Source organism: Suncus etruscus, chromosome 20, assembly GCF_024139225.1.
Source record: "Suncus etruscus isolate mSunEtr1 chromosome 20, mSunEtr1.pri.cur, whole genome shotgun sequence".
NCBI classification, from domain to species: domain Eukaryota; kingdom Metazoa; phylum Chordata; class Mammalia; order Eulipotyphla; family Soricidae; genus Suncus; species Suncus etruscus.
The window spans coordinates 13431855-13449780 of NC_064867.1; the positions used below are offsets into that span (position 1 = coordinate 13431855).

Genomic DNA, 17926 nt, shown 5'->3' on the forward strand with positions numbered 1-17926 from the left:
CCTGCCAGGAGCTATTTCTGAGCAGACAGCCAGGAGTAACCCCTGAGCACTGCCGGGTGTGGCCCAAAAACCAAAACCAAAACCAAAAACAAACAAACAAACAAAAAAACCCAAAAAAACCGCCTTTGAGGATAAACATCTATATCATCTTTAGGAGAAAATATTTCACTATCTGAGATGCTTGTAGCACTTACCTAATTACATTTTCTTTTACTTAATTTTTCAGACATTAGTAAATTTACTTGGTGCCCGAGATACTAATGTTCTGTTGGGTACTCTTCTGGCTTTGGCTAGTTTAGCCGAAAGGTAAGTGTATTTTAATATACTTTCAAATTTTATAGCTCTAATTTAGGTTGAAGAGATATTAAATTGAATATCAGGTTTCAAGAAACTTGGCCACTTACTTAAAAATTGCAACCAAAAAAAAAAAAGGCATGAGATAACATTAATATATTTAAGGGAATCCTGGATGAAAAATTCCTTTAAAATTTAAGTTGATACATTTTGAACTGTCCTAATAACGAGAATGTATGAGGAAAATGGAGAACCTGTCTAGAGTACAGGCGGGGGTCGGGTGGGGAGAAGGGAGACTTGGGACATTGGTGATGGGAATGTTGCACTGGTGATGGGTGGTGTTCTTTACATGACTGAAACCCAAACACAATCATGTATGTAATTAAGGTGTTTAAATAAATTAAAAAAAAATAAAATAAAATTTAAGTTGAAAAATCAAATCACAATTTAAAATTTTATTTTTTTCTGACATAAGTTAAAAAAATAAAATACTCAGTTCTAACTTTCAAAATGCAAAAACTATACTATTTCATTGTAATCTCCCAGAACTTTTTCTTCATTTCTCCTATTTAATAAATATAATCATCTTATTCCTTAGAAATTCTAGATGATCTGTTTCTCTAGAAAGTACAGGTTACTTAAAGTTAAATAGGAAATCATATTTTGTGTCAATAAATAAATTGTTGTTTAATTTTTCTCTGAGTTACTGGGGATGATTGACAAATATGAGCAAATTGATGATTGCTACACATATTTATAGTGAAATTATTACCAGGATGAAGACGATTAATTTATCTATCACTTCACAGTGCAAAGTTTATTTTTTTTGTGTGTGTATATGGCAGAATGCTTAAAATTTTCAGAGATAGCATGAGGTAAAGCATTTGCCTTGCATGCAGAAGAATGGTGGTTTGAATCCTAGCATCCCATATGGTCCCCCGAGCCTTCCAGGAGTGATTTCTGGGCGCTGAGCTAGGAGTAACTGCTGAACGCTGACAAGTGTGACCCAAAAACAAAAACAAAAAAATTTTTTTTCTTAGAAACTTCATGAATATCACTATCTATAGTCAGTACAATGTTTATTAGATCCTCAATAGCCATTCCTCTTATAACTGAAAACCTGTTCTCTTAAACCTGTAGCTTCTCATTTTCTTATCCTACTAGCTCCTCAAGATGTCCACCATTCTATTCTGTTATATACATATATTCTGTTTTATATATGTTTCATATATATTTTATATGTTTCATATATACACCTATATATACCTATAACATGTATATATGTGTATATATCTATATATGTATATATATTGGTTTTTGGGCTATACCCAGCAGCACTGAGGTTACTCCTGGATCTGTGCTCAGAAATCACTCCTGGCTTGGGTGACCATATGGGATCCCAGGGATTGAACCCAAGTCTGTCCCATGTCAGCCATGTGCAAGCAAGGCAAATGCACTACCGCTGTGTTATCACTCCAGCCCTATTCTGTTATATTTTTAATAAAAGTATTTTTTATTAGATTCCACTGTAATACAGCATTGCTGTTCCTCTGTCATATTTGACTTAGCATGTTTTCCAATTTCACCTATGTTGTTTCAAATGGCAGGGGTTCTTTCTATAATTATCATATTTAAGAGTATGAGTACATAATATATTTTTGTTTTTTTATTCATTTGTAAAATGATGTAGGCTTGTTTTGAATTTTTACTATTGTGAATAATTCTGAACATTGCATCTATGGATACCCCTTTGGGTAAAGGGAACCATGTTTTTTATTGTAGAATTATTAAACAAGTTCAAATCACAGCACATAATAATTAGTGAATGTTGGAGCTTAATGTACTGCTGCTCCCTGTAATAGTAATAACTTTTTTCTGAGACTATAAGAGCTATTATTTAAATAGTGGAAATGGTAAAGTGTATTTTTAAAATTACTAATGCTTTCCCATTTGTAGTCCAGAATGCAGGGAGAAGATAAGTGAACTCAATATTGTGGAAAATCTACTGATGATTTTAAATGAATATGATTTACTTTCTAAAAGGTAGGACTGCTGATTGGAAAAATAGTGTCATATTTTATGTAACTATTATTCTCTTTTTGTAATAACACTAACATTGCTACCTGAATATTGTTAGCTTTATTATTTTTAACATTCTTTAAAGAAAAAACGAGAAATGTTATCAACTTGATTTAGTCTTGTATTACTTCTAGATTTGGACATACAAATGTGTTCTAAAAATCTTAGGATCACTTCTTTAATAAATAATTCATTTGCTTGTATATTGTATTAATCAGCATTTTATTTCTTTAAGGAAAGAAACTGAAGTGAATCTGTTTTTTAATTTATGGTTATATATAGGATAACTGATTAGACTGCTATAATATTATTTTGCTTAATGCAAATATGATAAAATATCTCCCAATTTGTTTCCTGATCTCTTGCTTGAAATTAAACAGATCGTGAATAAAATGGATTTGTTTCACTTGAACTATATGTTAATTTAAAGAATTATTGTATTTAGATAAATATTAAAACAGCTGTAATTGGCAGCATTTTTGCTCTGTAGTTGAATCACTAAATCATCATTTTTAAAGAGCTAAGATAGATAACAGAAATTCCAAGTAATGATACCTTTGTGTTTAGTTCATAGAAAACCTTGGATTCTTCTCTAAAGTTTATTTATTCTTCTTTTGCCAACAGTATTTGTAGATTGGGTTATTTGAACTCATTTACCCAACATTCTTTATAAAGGTGTTGAAAAACCAAATATGAATAGGTTATGAGTATAAAGTGCAATGGTGGGGACAGACATACATATCAGTGACTTTGTCATAGCTCTGTAGGTAGTGGGCAAGGGTACTATGAGGCAAAGAGCAAAGACAGGGTAGATCAGGTTTCTTGAGTGAAGCAGAACTTCTCAAGGCATAGGGAGAAAAATGTGAAAGCAAAATGTGTGCTTCTGTGGAGACATGAAATGGCCAGAGGAATGGCCCAATTTAGAGCAAAGGGAGCAGGAAGAAAAGTGAACTATAATACTAGAAAACTCAGAGTTAGTCCTCAAAAACATTTATCATTATAATTTTCCAGAGTTCACTTGCACTTTATTATTATTTTTTGTTTTAGTACTCCCTGTGAACTATATTAATTAATGCTCTAAATCAAGGGTCCTCAGACTTTTTAAACAGGGGGCCAGTTCACTGTCCTTAAGACTTTTGGAGGGCCAGATTATAGTAAAAACAAAAATTATGAACAAATTTCTATGCACACTGCATATATCTTATTTAGAAGTGAAGAAACAAAATGGGAATAAATACAATATGTGGCCCGTGGGCTGTAGTTTGAGGATCATTGCTCTAAAGTATGATGTTTTGGTCATTTTGGGGAGCTTTTTTAAATTTTTATTTTATTGAAACCATTGTAATCTACAAAGTCTTTTATAGTTGAATTTCAGATATACAATGAGCCAAGGACATTCCCACCATCAGTGTTGACCTCCTTCTATTAATGTTCTTCTTCTTCTTTTTTTTTTAAATTTTATTGTGGTGGAAGTGAATTACAATTCTCTTACAGTAATATTTGAGGTACATAGTGACAATAAGTGAGGGGCATTCCCACCACCAGTGTTGTCCTCCCTCTACCCCTATTCCCAGCATGCATCCCACGTCTTCCTCTTTAACCCTCATAATGCTGATGCAACTTTCCCCCTTGTACAGCTTGTTGTAGATGGGTATCGATTCTGTTGTCGTTGACTTTAGATTTGGTAATCATGTCTGATCAGTTTGTATTTCCACCAAATGAACATTCAACTGTCTGGCCTTGGTACCATCTGGGGGAAGAATGAAAAAAAGAAAAAAGGGAGGAAAAAAGCAAACAAAAAAAGAGAAAAACTAGGAGGAGTTCATCTAGGTGTTATAAATTTCCATTTAGAAGAAGGAAGGGAAAAAGAAGAAAAAGGTAGTAAAACAAGACCAACCAGAAACACAAAACAATAAGGGAGTATCAACAAGATTACAAAAAGAATAAACGCATAATAAGCCAAAAAAACAAAACCATCAGCTATGGAAAAAGGCATGGTAAATATAGGGAAAGTTACAGTGGGAATTCCCTTATCCTAAGAGATACAGGGTTTCTCCACCCTTGAAGCATACTGCCATGGGAACAACTACCGGCTCCATGCTCACTCACTTGCACACCCCAAGGTTTTTTTATGGTGCCAGGAAACTTTCCACTCAGATGTGGGTGATGGTATCCCACCTCTGTAGCTGGAGATCTTGCTATTTGTGTAGGTCATAGAGTGAAGGCTAGGAGAAAGTGTTTCATTATGGTTCTAGGAGTTCTGTTCTATCTCTGTTGTAATCAGTCTTCTGTAATTAGTGGTCTTGATTTTTGTTCAGAGCCTAGAACATAGCCTAGGATATAGTCTTTTAGCATAGTTCCAGAAGTTCTGCTCAGTCACCGTTGTCAAAGATAGACCTCTGGAATTAGAGATCTTGGTTTTTGTACAAATCCTAGGCTGAGGCCTAGGCTAGGAACTTCCTCATTGGTCCCTCGATAGATTCTGTCCAGAAGTCAATCTTCTGTAGATAGCAATTTTGGTTTTTTGCTTAGGGCAAAGGATGACACGTCTCCTGGTTGCATCATACCATTAAGTGCTGAGATGGGGCAACCCTTTCTTAGCTCAGGTTGTTGCTATTTCCTCATGTCAGGATGTCATGTTAACACTGGTGCAAGTTGGTGCCAGTATGGCATTTCGAGTTTCCCCCGAAGGAGTTTGGTTCCTGGTACTGTTGCTGGGACCTGTGTCAGTTCCATGTCAGGGATCTGAGGTTCTGGGTTGGATGGTTGCTGTCCAATCACGTGGAGTCTAAGTTGAGTCTACATGAGACATGCTTATGGTGGGAGGCGACCCTGCATTTTTAATAAATATGGGTTCTTATCCCTAATAAATAAGAGCTAGTTTTTGTGCATAATATTTCCCTTTATTTAGAGTGCCTATGCAAAAAATATGGTAACATATTATATTGCTGGTAGATTTGGAGGTAAGGATGATAGTCTGCACAATCTCTGTGCCCTAGTTTTGATATGAACTCCCAGGCAAGACTTTTCTTTTTTTTTTTTTTGAATTACACATATGTAATTTTATTTTATTTATTAGAAAATACATTTTCTCTGTTATATCTAATCTTAAATACAAAAAATAGATGTGACTTTTATATTTTCTTATTAAGAGACCTTTTTATCTACAAAAATAAGTTCAAATTAGTTTTTTCTTTTTTTTGTTTTTGTTTTTTTTAATTTTTTAATTTTAATTATGAGAACAATGATGCAAAGAGGACAAGGTAAAGTTACAGTGAAAGAACAATCGCCCATAAACAGAGTTCTCAAAAGAAATCCCCTTGCTGACGCCTAAATATTTACAGTTAAAAAAACATTAAGAAAATAAGGCAGAACCCATGTACAATTACTTTGTCCACTAGTCCCCAGATTGTAGTACATTATAACATTTTTAGCAGTACACAAAGCAATGTAAAGCCATGAGATTTATGTGATTCTTTAACTTTGAAGGCATAGTATTTTTATATATTCATACACATACATATTAGTTTAAGTTAAAATCAAAAGTTTAAGAGGTTTTTGGGGTTTTTTTTTTGGCTTATTCAAAAGGGCCCAGTAAAAACAGTGTTAGAGTGGCAAATATTGTTTGCATAGGCCCACCAAAATATGGGGGTCATAGAAAGGAATAGCCTTGGTCTAAATACAAGGAGACCCTACCCCTGAAGTTTCCTGGCATAAGACCAACTCTAGGCTCCAGGCAAACTAGTTTATTCAATCCAAGTCATTGTCTGTAGTGCCAATACAGTTTTATTTTTCATGCAGTCCTATTGTTGGCATCAGGTTTCTGTATTAAAGATCCTGGAATCTGCACATCCTACATTGAAGTCAGGCTGGTGTGGAGTATCCTCTAGTTTCACCTCACAATTAAGGTGCAATACAGCAAGCTCTGTCAGTAAGCAGGTCATTGTTTTTGTTAAGTCTTTTCAGTGTTAAGGGAAGTCTCTTTTGAGTAGATTGATGTCAGAGCAGCTGTGGGGTCTTCCCTGGTAGAGGATTGCCTCAAGGTTGTTATAGACAACCTTGGATGTTTTGTAGATGTCTTCTCTAGATCAGGGGTGAATGAAGAATGCCCATTCTTCTGAGGCCTGTGCGAGGTCTTTATGTCAATGTTCAGGATGTAAGGTCCCATTGCACTACAAGATTTGTGTGTTCCCATCTCTATTAGATAAGAACTTATTGGTATGTATAGTAGTTTCCCATTTTTAGTGTGCCTAGGCAAACAATAAATTGAGCCACGTGGCGTTATCAGAGTATATGGGGGCATAAAAACATGTCCAACAATACCCATGACTTGGTTCAAATATAAGCATTAAACTGAGGGATTCTTTCACACCAAATTCCATATTGAGCAGATCAGACAGAGAAGATAAAAAAAGGGGAAGGAATTGTCACTATATAAGAAAATATTCAGCAAAAGTTATAGCCGTCGGCCCGGAGAGATAGCACAGCGGCGTTTGCCTTGCAAGCAGCCGATCCAAGGACCAAAGGTGGTTGGTTCGAATCCCAGTGTCCCATATGGTCCCCCGTGCCTGCCAGGAGCTATTTCTGAGCAGACAGCCAGGAGTAACCCCTGAGCACCGCCGGGTGTGACCCAAAAAAACCAAAAAAAAAAAAGAAAAAAAAGAATTTTGAGCCCGGAGAGATAGCACAGCGGTGTTTGCCTTGCAAGCAGCCAATCCAGGGCCAAAGGTGGTTGGTTCGAATCCCGGTGTCCCATATGGTCCCCCATGCCTGCCAGGAGCTATTTCTGAGCAGACAGCCAGGAGTAACCCCTGAGCAACACTGGGTGTGGCCCCCCCAAAAAAAAACAACAAAAAACAAAAAACAAACAAAAAAAAAGTTATAGCCGTCAAAGAAAACACCCATAAAATGTTGAAAAGACATACGTGTCCTTTCTAAGCCTTTTGGAATAGTTGGGTGGGTGTTAACTCCAGGGCACCACTTTGGTCTGTGACTTAGGACTCTACAGTACTTAAGTTAGAAAGGGTAATTGAGGAGTAGATGATAGGGGTTAAGGAAGTTGAAGAGAAAAATGATCTTTTGTAGGGGTGTGCTAAAGTGCAGAGTACAAAATGAACATTCTGCATACATAAAAACATAATTCAATGATACTGAGTACTATTAATGTATCTTGTGTGCGCGGGGGCTAGTGCCCCCGCGCGATTTTGAAAATATAAACTGGAAAGAGATTACCAGTGAAGCTGGGAGGCCAGAAGTTCAGGGCCCCACCCAGATCCTCCCTAAGGAGCTGAATGGATAATGGGGGAAAGCCTAGGGTACCTTCAAGCTCCGCCAAGGGACCCAACTCACCGGCTTGCCCAGACATAAGGCCGGGGAAGCTCTGGAGATCTGGAGCAAGGCGGCAGAGGGGTGCTGGGGTTACCCAAGTCCCGCACCCCACCTAGGCCTGGTTAAGAAGGCCTCTGGCATGGCAGAGGCCTGCCGAACCCCATGCTGCTAGTCTCCCGGCTCCCAGGAAGGAGAGAGAAGACTTTTCTTGTAGGTTTTGTACCAGACAGAACCAAAACAGATGATATTGTAGAAAAAAAGAGAGAAAAGAAAAATTTGTATCTATATCTATATAGATATATAATAGAAGAAAAATACATTTTAAAAAAGGCATTAAAGAAAAATGCTGTTTATGAGGCTGACTTTCTTTTGAGTCTAAACAGACTAGGAAATATTATTATAGAGGTATTAAACATTGAGTCTTTTGAGATGTTCTTGTGGTGGGTGGAGTCCTGGGCATTTTTTCATCACACATCATGTCTTCTTGAGTTTGTGAAATTACTGTATACATGAGGGAAGTGTCCTTGGACTGGGGTCCCTCTGGGGCTGAGTCAGTAGTATGCAACTATCCATGTTTAGGAGAGTGAGGGACAGGAAGCATGAATCAGCAGGTGTGTTGGTTGTAATTTCTTGCCAAGGCATGTGATGTGGGGCTGGGAGGGTGTCCTTTCAGTTTGAGAACTTGGTGGTGGTTTGTTGGAACAGGAGGTTGGTCCCAGTACGTACTGGGCTAATAACTGAGGGTAAAGAGGGTTAAATAAGGAAGGATAATGGGTTAAGATTCAGAGATGAGTGTCTAGAAGGATTTCTGTGGTGGGGAAGTGGGGTAATATATGAGGGGCTATATACAATTTGGGCATGGCTTGTTTACAATTTAGGTTTGGCAATCAGAGAGGAGTCCACTGTCTACCAACTCATGCCCACATAAAGACATACATTAGTGTTCTAGTCTTAGGTTGACCCTCATAGTCTGGGTTTGAGCTCTTAAGATATGATTGAGTTAAGAAAAGATAAATAATTGGTTAAGATATGGCTTCGGAGAGAAAGGAGGGGAAAACTAAAGATAAGAGAAAGGAGAAAGGAATAATTAAATACAGTGCAATGGATTGAATGGATGAAGGAGAGGAAAGGACAGGGGAAAAGTAGAGGGAAGAAGAGAGAAAAAGAAAGAATAAAAGAAAGAGAGAAAGAAAGAAAAAGAAAAAAGGGAAAGAAAGAAAAGAGAAGAAAGAGAAAAGAATGAAAGAAAGAGAAAGAAAGAAGAAAGAAAGAAAAAAAGAAAGAAAGAATGAAGAAAGAAAGAAAGAAAGGAAAAGAAAGAAAGAAAGAAAGAAAGAAAGAAAGAAAGAAAGAAAGAAAGAAAGAAAGAAAGAAAGGAAAAGAAAGAAAGAAGAAAAAAAGGACGTAGTGATTTGCCAAAACGTATTCCATGAGTGGGACCTGTAGCATAGGTCTGTGGTGTGCCTTTGACAGTTCAGTGGTCTGAATGATCATATGCTTTGGGTCCTAACTGAAGACATAAACAAAAGGCAGTGGGTTAGAGTATTTTATCAAGACATTGACATAGCACTGTATATGGTATCCAGCATGATTGACCGCCAAGGTTTAAAATTAGGATGTCCATTCTTTGTTTCCAAGGCCCCCTGTGGACAGTGAAGCTGAAGTGTTATTTTATACTTGGTAGAATTAAGGCATTAAAGAATATTGTTCGTAGTCACTGCAGTGGGAGATTATATTCTGCACCTGGTTCTGTGGAAAAATACATTAGGACATTATTATAGACCTTTGTGGTTAGAGGTTGATTGCATAACTGTACACTCAAAAACTGTGGCTTCCATCGTTGCTGGATTCTTTAGGTTATAATGGGTATTCTCCTTTTTATGGTGCCACCTTCCCCTTCATTTCGACACTATATGGTGGCTCCTATGATGTTTGGAGATGTTACTCTTTCGACCCTTGTATTTGTTCATGGATTACTATATGTTAATGTGGTATATGTTCTGAATACCTCAAAGAAGTATTACCATTCTGTATGCCACTCCCTTCCCCCCTGGGCTGCCAATATAATAGGCCCATTTTAAGTTTAGATTGTTATAGTTTGGGTCTCTTGATTCTATTGTTGAATTTGGCTTGGATATTTAATTCTGTCTTTATTTTTCTCCACTAATGCTTCTGAAACCCCTTGAACCCTGCCCCCAGCCTTTATTTTTTTTTCCTTTCTTCTTGTTTTATAGAAAAATGCAGAAATGTGTGGCAAAGTAATCTGTCCCAAGTTTCTGTGATACAGATAGGAGCCCTTATTTAAAAGATAAGAAATGAAAAAAAGGAAAGAAAGGGAAAAAAGGTGTGTGTATGTGGCATATTTTCTCTTCCTCCTGCTCCTCCTCCTCCTTCTCTTCATCCTACTATAAGTACAGCAAAAGTTAGGAAAAATAAAAAGAAAAAATGTTTGGCCTGAAAACAAGAAGACCTTACCCTATGAAGCATCATGCAATAAGACCAACTAGAAGCTTTGGTCATACTAAATTGTCTAACCTCAAAGTCTTTCTTATTGGTCCCAATAAAAGTTCTTCTCAATTATGGTTGTTGCAGTCAGGTTTCTATAGTTAGAGATCCTTGTTTTTGCACAGATTCTATGTCAAAGTTAGGGTGTTATGATCATCTTCTGGTTTCATCACACCATTAGGTACCAGTGCAGGAAACCCTGCCCTGAAAACAAGTTGTTGCTGTTTCCAACAGATATACATATGACATATGTATGTATATGTCTGACATATACATATGACAACAGGATGTCATATGAACCCACTCTGGAGCAAGTTGGTGCCAGGGCAGCATTAGGGCCTTCTTGGATAGAAGTCCAATATTCCTGCTGCAGGGGCAGAAAACCATGCTGGTTCCACAAATGGGATCCACGGTTCAAGGGTCAATGGCCATTGTCTGATCATTTGAAGAATAAACCAAGTCACTTTGACAAATGTTTAGGATGAAAGGCCCCACTGCAATATAAAAATGTATGAGTTTCTATCCCTAGTAGATAAGAACTTGTTTCCATATGTAAGATTTCCCCATTTTAATGTACATATGCAAAAAGAAACAATGCCACATGATACTACTGGTGCATATGGGGGTAAAAATAACAGACATTAGGCAGACATTGAGGTGGATAACACATACATTTATGTACACACACACACACACACACAGAGACACTGGGGTTAATCCATGGGATGCAGTTGAAAAGGTGGCCCAGGTAAAATGAATCAGAACGTTTAAAAAAAAATAAAGCCTCAGATGAAGTAGTTCTTCACAGATAATGTGGGGGTATTTCTCAGGGGCTGTCACAGTGATGTCAGTTTGATATTGAGATACTGGTCCACAGAATGGAGCATTCCACAGATGCATGATGATTATGCCACGGAATCTTACATCTGTAAAAGGAGCACCTTTGGAAACAAGTAGAACTGATGCTAGATCCATTTACAGGGCCACACCTGACATTGCTCAGGAGTTACTCCTAGCTCTGCATTCAGAAATCGCTCCTGGCTTGGGGGACCACATGGAATGCCAGGGGGATAGAACTGCGGTCCATCCTAGGCTAGCGTGAGCAAGGCAGACGCCTTACCGCTTGCGCCACCACTCCGGTCCCAGTCTCCTCATTCTTTTATCAATTTTTATTAAGCCCCTAGTAAAACTAGATGCTTTTAAAATATACTTTATTATTTTTATTAAGACACCAATTTACAAAATTGTTTATAATAGACTTGTTTCTGGCATTCAATGTTACAATACCAGTCCCTCCATCTGTGTCTCTTTCCTTCTACCAATGTCTCTAGGTTCTCTCCCATCCCCCAGCCTGCCTCCTTGGCAGCCATATAGTAAACTTATTTCATATTTGTTTTTTGTTTTTTTGTTGAGCCACACCCAGTAACACTCGGGGTTTATTTTTGGCTGTGTGCCCAGAAATCGTTCCTGGCTTTAGGGGATGCCAGGGATTGAACCCAGGTCCGTCCTGGGCCAGCCACGTGCAAGGCAAACACCCTACTGCTGTGCCATCGCTCTAGCTCCTATTTTATATTTCTTGCTCTCCAACAAAATTTAGAGGAATAGTTAATTAAACTTTCAGAAAATAAATCAGTAAAACTCAAAAAAAAAAAAAAAAGCCGGCAAGTAAGATGGAAAGAGTTTCTATGTCCTAGGTAAATCATCATCAGTGAGCGTAAACTTTATTGAAGACAGCCTGGCATCCCATATGGTCCCGTGCCTGCCAGGAACAATTTCTGAGCACATAGCTAGGAGCAACCCCTGAGAGTTGCCTTGCATGGCCCCCAAAAAAAAACAGAAACAAGAAAAAAAGAATATAACTTTTGTGTTTGTCCTCTTGCACGCAGTTCCTTCTCTTCTCTTCAATATACTCTGGGATTAATGGTATTCAAGACAACTTCCATTTAGACCATTGTATTGATTGCAGTTATTCAAAATACCACTTATAAGTTATATCATTCTGTATTTATCCCTTTTCTGGCTTCATTTAACATAATATCATCTAGTTCTATTCATGTTGCTGCAAATTCCTTGCATCTATGTAGTTTTCAATTATATATGTACACATCTTCATGATCTACTCCTCTATTGTTGGACATTTAGATTGATTCCAGGTCTTAGCTATTGAACTGAGTGCTGCAATGAATAGTGGTGTGCATACATTCCTTTGAAAAATGTTTTTCTGTTCTGAGGATAGATACCAAAAAGTGGGAATTGTTGGGTCATATGGCAGCTCAATTTTGAGTTTAGTGAGAACCCTTCATACTGTTTTCCATAGGGGGTTGCATCAGGCAACATTCCCACCAGCTAGGGAGGACAATTCCTTTATCACCACATCCTCACTAGTAGCTTTGCTATGTGCCCAGTAGTTTTGATATGTGCCATCCTTACTGGTATATTTTTGATAGTGTTTTTGGGTTTTGTGGAGTTAACTTTTGTGAGTACTTTGTATATCCTAGATATCAACCCTTTATCTGATGTGTTGAGTGCAAAAATTTCCTCCTATTCAGTTAGCTGCCTTCTAATTTTAGTTCATGTTTCTTTTGCCATAGAGAAAAATTTTAGTTTGCTATAGTCCCATTTATTTAGGTTTGATGCTATATCTCTTGCCATAAACATTCTATCACTGAAGACTTTCTTAAGGTCTAATCTTTAATCCACTTTGAAATGACTTTTGTGTGAGGTATGATATATAGAACAATCTTTAATTTCTTACACATGGTTATCTAATTATTCCAGCACCATTTGTTGAAGAAACTATCTATTCCATTTCAATATTCTTTCTTTTTTTTTTTTTTTTTTTTTTTTGGTTTTTGGGCCACACCCGGCGATGCTCAGGGGATACTCCTGGCTGTCTGCTCAGAAATAGCTCCTGGCAGGCACGGGGGACCATATGGGACACCGGGATTCGAACCAACCACCTTTGGTCCTGGATCGGCTGCTTGCAAGGCAAACGCCGCTGTGCTATCTCTCCAGGCCCCATTTCAATATTCTTGACTCCTTTGTCAAAGATTAGTTGACCATATGCTTGGGGCTTGTTACTGGATATTCTATTATGACCCATTGGTCTGAAAAATCTGTCCTTGTTCCAATACTATGCTGTTTTGATCACTATTGCTTTGTAGTAGAGCTTCAAATTAGGTAATGAGATGCCTCCCAGTTTCTTGTTTACCATATCGATTTGGCTATTTTCATTCTTTTTTGGTTCCACACAAACTTTATAATTGATTGTTCTAAGTTCTTGAATATTGCCTGAATTTGAATAGGGATTGCATAGAACCTATATAGTTTAGGTTAAATGATCATTTTGATGATATTGATTATACCAATCTGAGCATGAATGTTCTTCCATTTCCTTAGGTCTTCATATATTTATTTTTGAAGTGTTTTGAAATTTTCTTGATATAGGTCTCTCATCTGTCTTGTTAGGTTGATTCCTAAATATTTGATGGTTTTGGACACTATTTTAAATGGGATTCTTTGATCTCTTTCTTCTCTGAATCATTATTTGTACAAAGGAATGCAATTGTCTTTTGTGTATTGACTTTGCTTGGTTGGTTTATTGTTTCTAGTAGCTTTTCTGTAGAGTCTTTAAGGTTTTCAATGTATATTATCATGTCTGCAAGTAGAATTAATTTGAGTTCCTCTTTTTTGATTTGGATTCCTTTGATCTCTCTCTTGTCTGATTGCTATTACTAGGACTTCTAATACTATTTTGAGTTAGAGTGGAGACAGTGAACATCCTTGCCTAGTGCCAGACCTAGTAGAAATATTTTCAGTTTTTGCCATTAAGGATAATTTTGACTGTGGGATTTTTATAGATCATTATTATTATCTTGAGGACGGTTCCATTCATACCTATTTTGCTGGGGGTTTTCATCATGAATAGGTGTTGGATTTTGTCAAATGCTTTCTCTGCATCAATTCATAGATCATGTGTTTTTTTTAATTCTTCCTTTCACTGATGTGGTGTATGATGTTGATTGATTTGCATATATTGACCCACCCTGGGATGAAACCCACTTGGTTGTGATGTATAATCTTTTTGATGGATTCGGTTGTTATGATTTTGCTAAGGATTTTGCATCCATGTTCATTAGTGAGGTTAGCCTATAGTTTTCTTTCCTGGAAATGAGTGTGATATTAGCTTCATAGAAGGTATTAGGGAAAGTTTATGTCTTTTTGATGATTTGGAAGAGTCTAAGGATCAATGGTAGTAATTCTTTTCTGAGTGTTTGATAAAATTCACCTCTTAACCCATCTAGTCCTGGACATTTATTCCTGGAGTGTTTCTTAATAACTGTTTTAATTTCCTTACTGGTGATTGGCCTGTTTAGGCTTTCCACTTCCTCTTCACTAAGTATTGGTAGATGATATTTTTCTAGAAATTTATCCTTTTTTTTTTTGGGGGGGGGGCCACACCTGGTGGTGTCAGGGGTTACTCCTGTCTGTCTGCTCAGAAATAGCTCCTGGCAGGCATCGGGGACCATATGGAACACCGGGATTCGAACCAACCACCTTAGGTCCTGGATCGGCTGCTTGCAAGGCAAACACTGCTGTGCTATCTCTCCAGGCCCAAATTTATCCATTTCTTTTAGGTTCTCTAGCTTAACTGGGTACAGTTGTTCATAATAAGCTCTCATGATATCTTGGCTTTATTGGAATTTTGTTGTAATCTCTCCCCTTTAATTTCTGATTTGTAGTTTCCCTTTTTTCCTTATGAGTCTTGCTACTGATTTGGCTATCTTGTTTATTCTTTCAAAAAAACAAAAAAATAGCTCCTGGTCTCATTAATTCTTATTAAAACAATTAATTAATTTCTTTGTTCCCATATTGTTGATTTATGCTGTGGTTTTTATTATTTCTTTTCCTGTGCTTGTGTTTGAGTTCCTTTGCTGTTGGTTTTCCAAGTGTTTAGGGTGCCCCTTTAGGTTGTTGATTTTTGTCATTTTCTTCTTTCCTAATTAGGCCTGTATTGCTATGAGTGCTTCTTAATTACTGCTTTTGCTTTGTTTAATAGATCTTGACAATTTTTCTTCATTATAATTAGTTTCAAATAGTCTCTTTTCTTCTTATTTCTTATTTGATCCAGCTGTTGTTGAGCCACATATTTTTTAGTCTCCAGGTGTTAGATTTTCTCCACATCTTCTTTTTACAGTCAATCTTGATCTTTGGCATTGTGGTCTGATAGGGTGGTTGGTATAATTCTTATATTTGTGACTTTATATAGGTTTGAAAGTGTCCTATCCTACAGAAAGTTCCATGTGCACTTGAGAAGAATGTGTGATTCAGCTTTTTGAGGATAAAAGGCCCTGAATAGATCCATTAGTACTACCTCTTCAAGTTTCTCATTTTGGGCTCTGATGTCTTGGTAGTGTTCCACCTAATTGATTTATCTAGTGGCAATAATGGGGTGTTGAGATCTCCCACTACTATCACTTTTCCATCCATATTTCTCTCTAGGTTTTATGAGCAAGAGCCTTACATATTTTTTTCTGTGTCTACGTTGATGCATAAATGTTGATCAGAGTTAATGCTTCTTGGTCTATTGTTTTCCTGATCAATAAGTAGTGTCTATTTTTGTCTCTAAGTATTTTTTGAGGTTGAATGTAGTTTGGTCTGATATGAATATGGCTGACCTAGCCTTATTGTTTTCTAGTTGCTTCTATATTTGTTTTCTATTCTTTTACTCTGAGCCTCTGTCTATCATGAACCTTTAAGTGTGTTTCCTGCAAGCAGAAAGCTGGGTTTTGTTTCCTGATCCAACCTGCTACTTTGTGCTTTTTGATGGGAGAGGATAGTCCATTGACATTAAGGAAACTATTGACAAAAAGGACTGTTGTGCCATTATATTGTGTAGGGTTGTTGTTGTTACAACAAAACAAATTCTTACAAACAAATTGGGATTTGGTTTGTATAATTGCTCTTTGAGTAGCTCATTTAGAGTAAGTTTGGTTAGCAACAAAATTGTGAGTTCTTTTTTTTTGTCTGAGAATGTTTTAATCCTCCTTTCCATGTAAGAATTGATGGGAAAGAGGTGGGAAGCACCCCCCCCCAGGCAGAGGTCTGGCTGGCCCCAGGGGGCAGACTATCAGGAATGGTGCTGGAATCCAAAAGCTGTGTGAGGGGGGGTTGTTTTTGCAGGCACACATTGAATAGGCTTCTGTATTCCTTTCATGTTGGATATACTTGACATCAACTTGCTGATTAGTGGGTATTCAGCCAGAACAATGGGACCCAATGGGAAGAAGACTTGCACAGTGGTCAGCAAATTGATGCACAGGCTAAATTTGACCTGCTGCCTGTTTTTGTAAATAAAGACAAATGAGAAGGCAGCCATGTTCATTCTTTTTCAGACCTGCTTTGAATTGTATTTTGTGTTGGTATGGTTAGGTAATTGTAATAGAAACTATGTGACCAGTATAGCTGAAAACATTGGGCTCTTATTCAGCCACTTACAGGAAACACTTGTTAACTTGTGACTCAGAAAATTCTGAGTTCCAGGAGTATGTGCAGAGATGGACATCTAAAGTTGAAGCTATCATACCATGATTCTCTTCTTTACCCTCTCCTTAGGCTTACTGCAGAATTACTGCGCCTACTTTGTGCTGAGCCCCAAGTGAAAGAGCAGGTGAAGCTCTATGAAGGCATACCTGTCCTGCTCAGTCTTCTTCATTCAGATCACCTGAAATTGCTCTGGAGTGTCGTCTGGATTCTGGTTCAGGTTTGTGAGGACCCGGAGACAAGTGTGGAAATTCGCATTTGGGGAGGCATCAAGCAGCTTCTTCATATTTTACGAGGGTGAGTCAAGGTGATTTGGGCCTACTTTGCCCACAATGGCAGAGAGACTGGGGGTATTCTGAAATTTTTTTTCTTTTACTCAGATTTCTTTGGTCATTCACATTTATACTTATCAAAAACATGCTCTAAATCCATATCAGGGGTATTAGTATTATAAATTTTAGTGTGCGTATTTTGGGACCATATCCAGCAATGCTCAGGGATTACTTCTGAATCTGCAATCAGTAATTACTCTTGGAAGTTCTTGGGAGGACCATATAGGAACCTCAAAATCAATGCTGCATGCAAGGTTTATCTTATATCCATTGTACTACCATTCTGGACCTATCTTTTTTTTTAAGTTTCTTGGGAGTCTTGATATATTTGTCTTTATAGTATCATGTCCAATTCAGTATTAGGAGCATACAAAGGCCATCTGTTTACAAATGTTTGTTGAATCAGTCACTCAAAGAAACTATCTGTCTTGCCACATTTTATTGGAAGACTGTGTGCTTGTTGTTATGTCAATATGTGCAACAGTTACTAATATTTTTACTAAAATGTCTGTGACTGCATATAGATCATAAAGTGAAATCAAAGACTATCTGTCAATGAATACATGTAGAACCCCAAGTTAAATGGAGCATTAGTAAAATGGTTACATGTCACTGATTTGTTTTTGTTGCTATTGATTTTTCTCTAATTTTCACTGTAGTCCTCAGAGTTAAGTTAATAGCTTATTCTCTCTCCTTTAAAAGTATAATTCTACCTAGGAAAATGGATTAAAATTCTGGAGCACACATTGTGTATATGTGAAATGGTCTACCCCACTAAAAATATATTCAAAAGAGAAATTTTTTTTTGTTTTTGGGTCACACCCAGTGATACTCAGGAATTACTC

General features: G+C 37.2%; 1 protein-coding gene across 1 annotated transcript in view; it reads left to right on the plus strand.

The window, feature by feature from the left end:
* NEK10 (NIMA related kinase 10) overlaps positions 1 to 17926 on the plus strand; it is a 271236-nt gene that overhangs the window by 59144 nt on the left and 194166 nt on the right. Inside the window, exons 10-12 of the mRNA XM_049766054.1 lie at positions 227 to 306; positions 2251 to 2337; positions 16822 to 17046. Coding sequence (XP_049622011.1) covers positions 227 to 306; positions 2251 to 2337; positions 16822 to 17046 — 392 coding nt within the window. The remainder of the gene's footprint in view (positions 1 to 226; positions 307 to 2250; positions 2338 to 16821; positions 17047 to 17926) is intronic.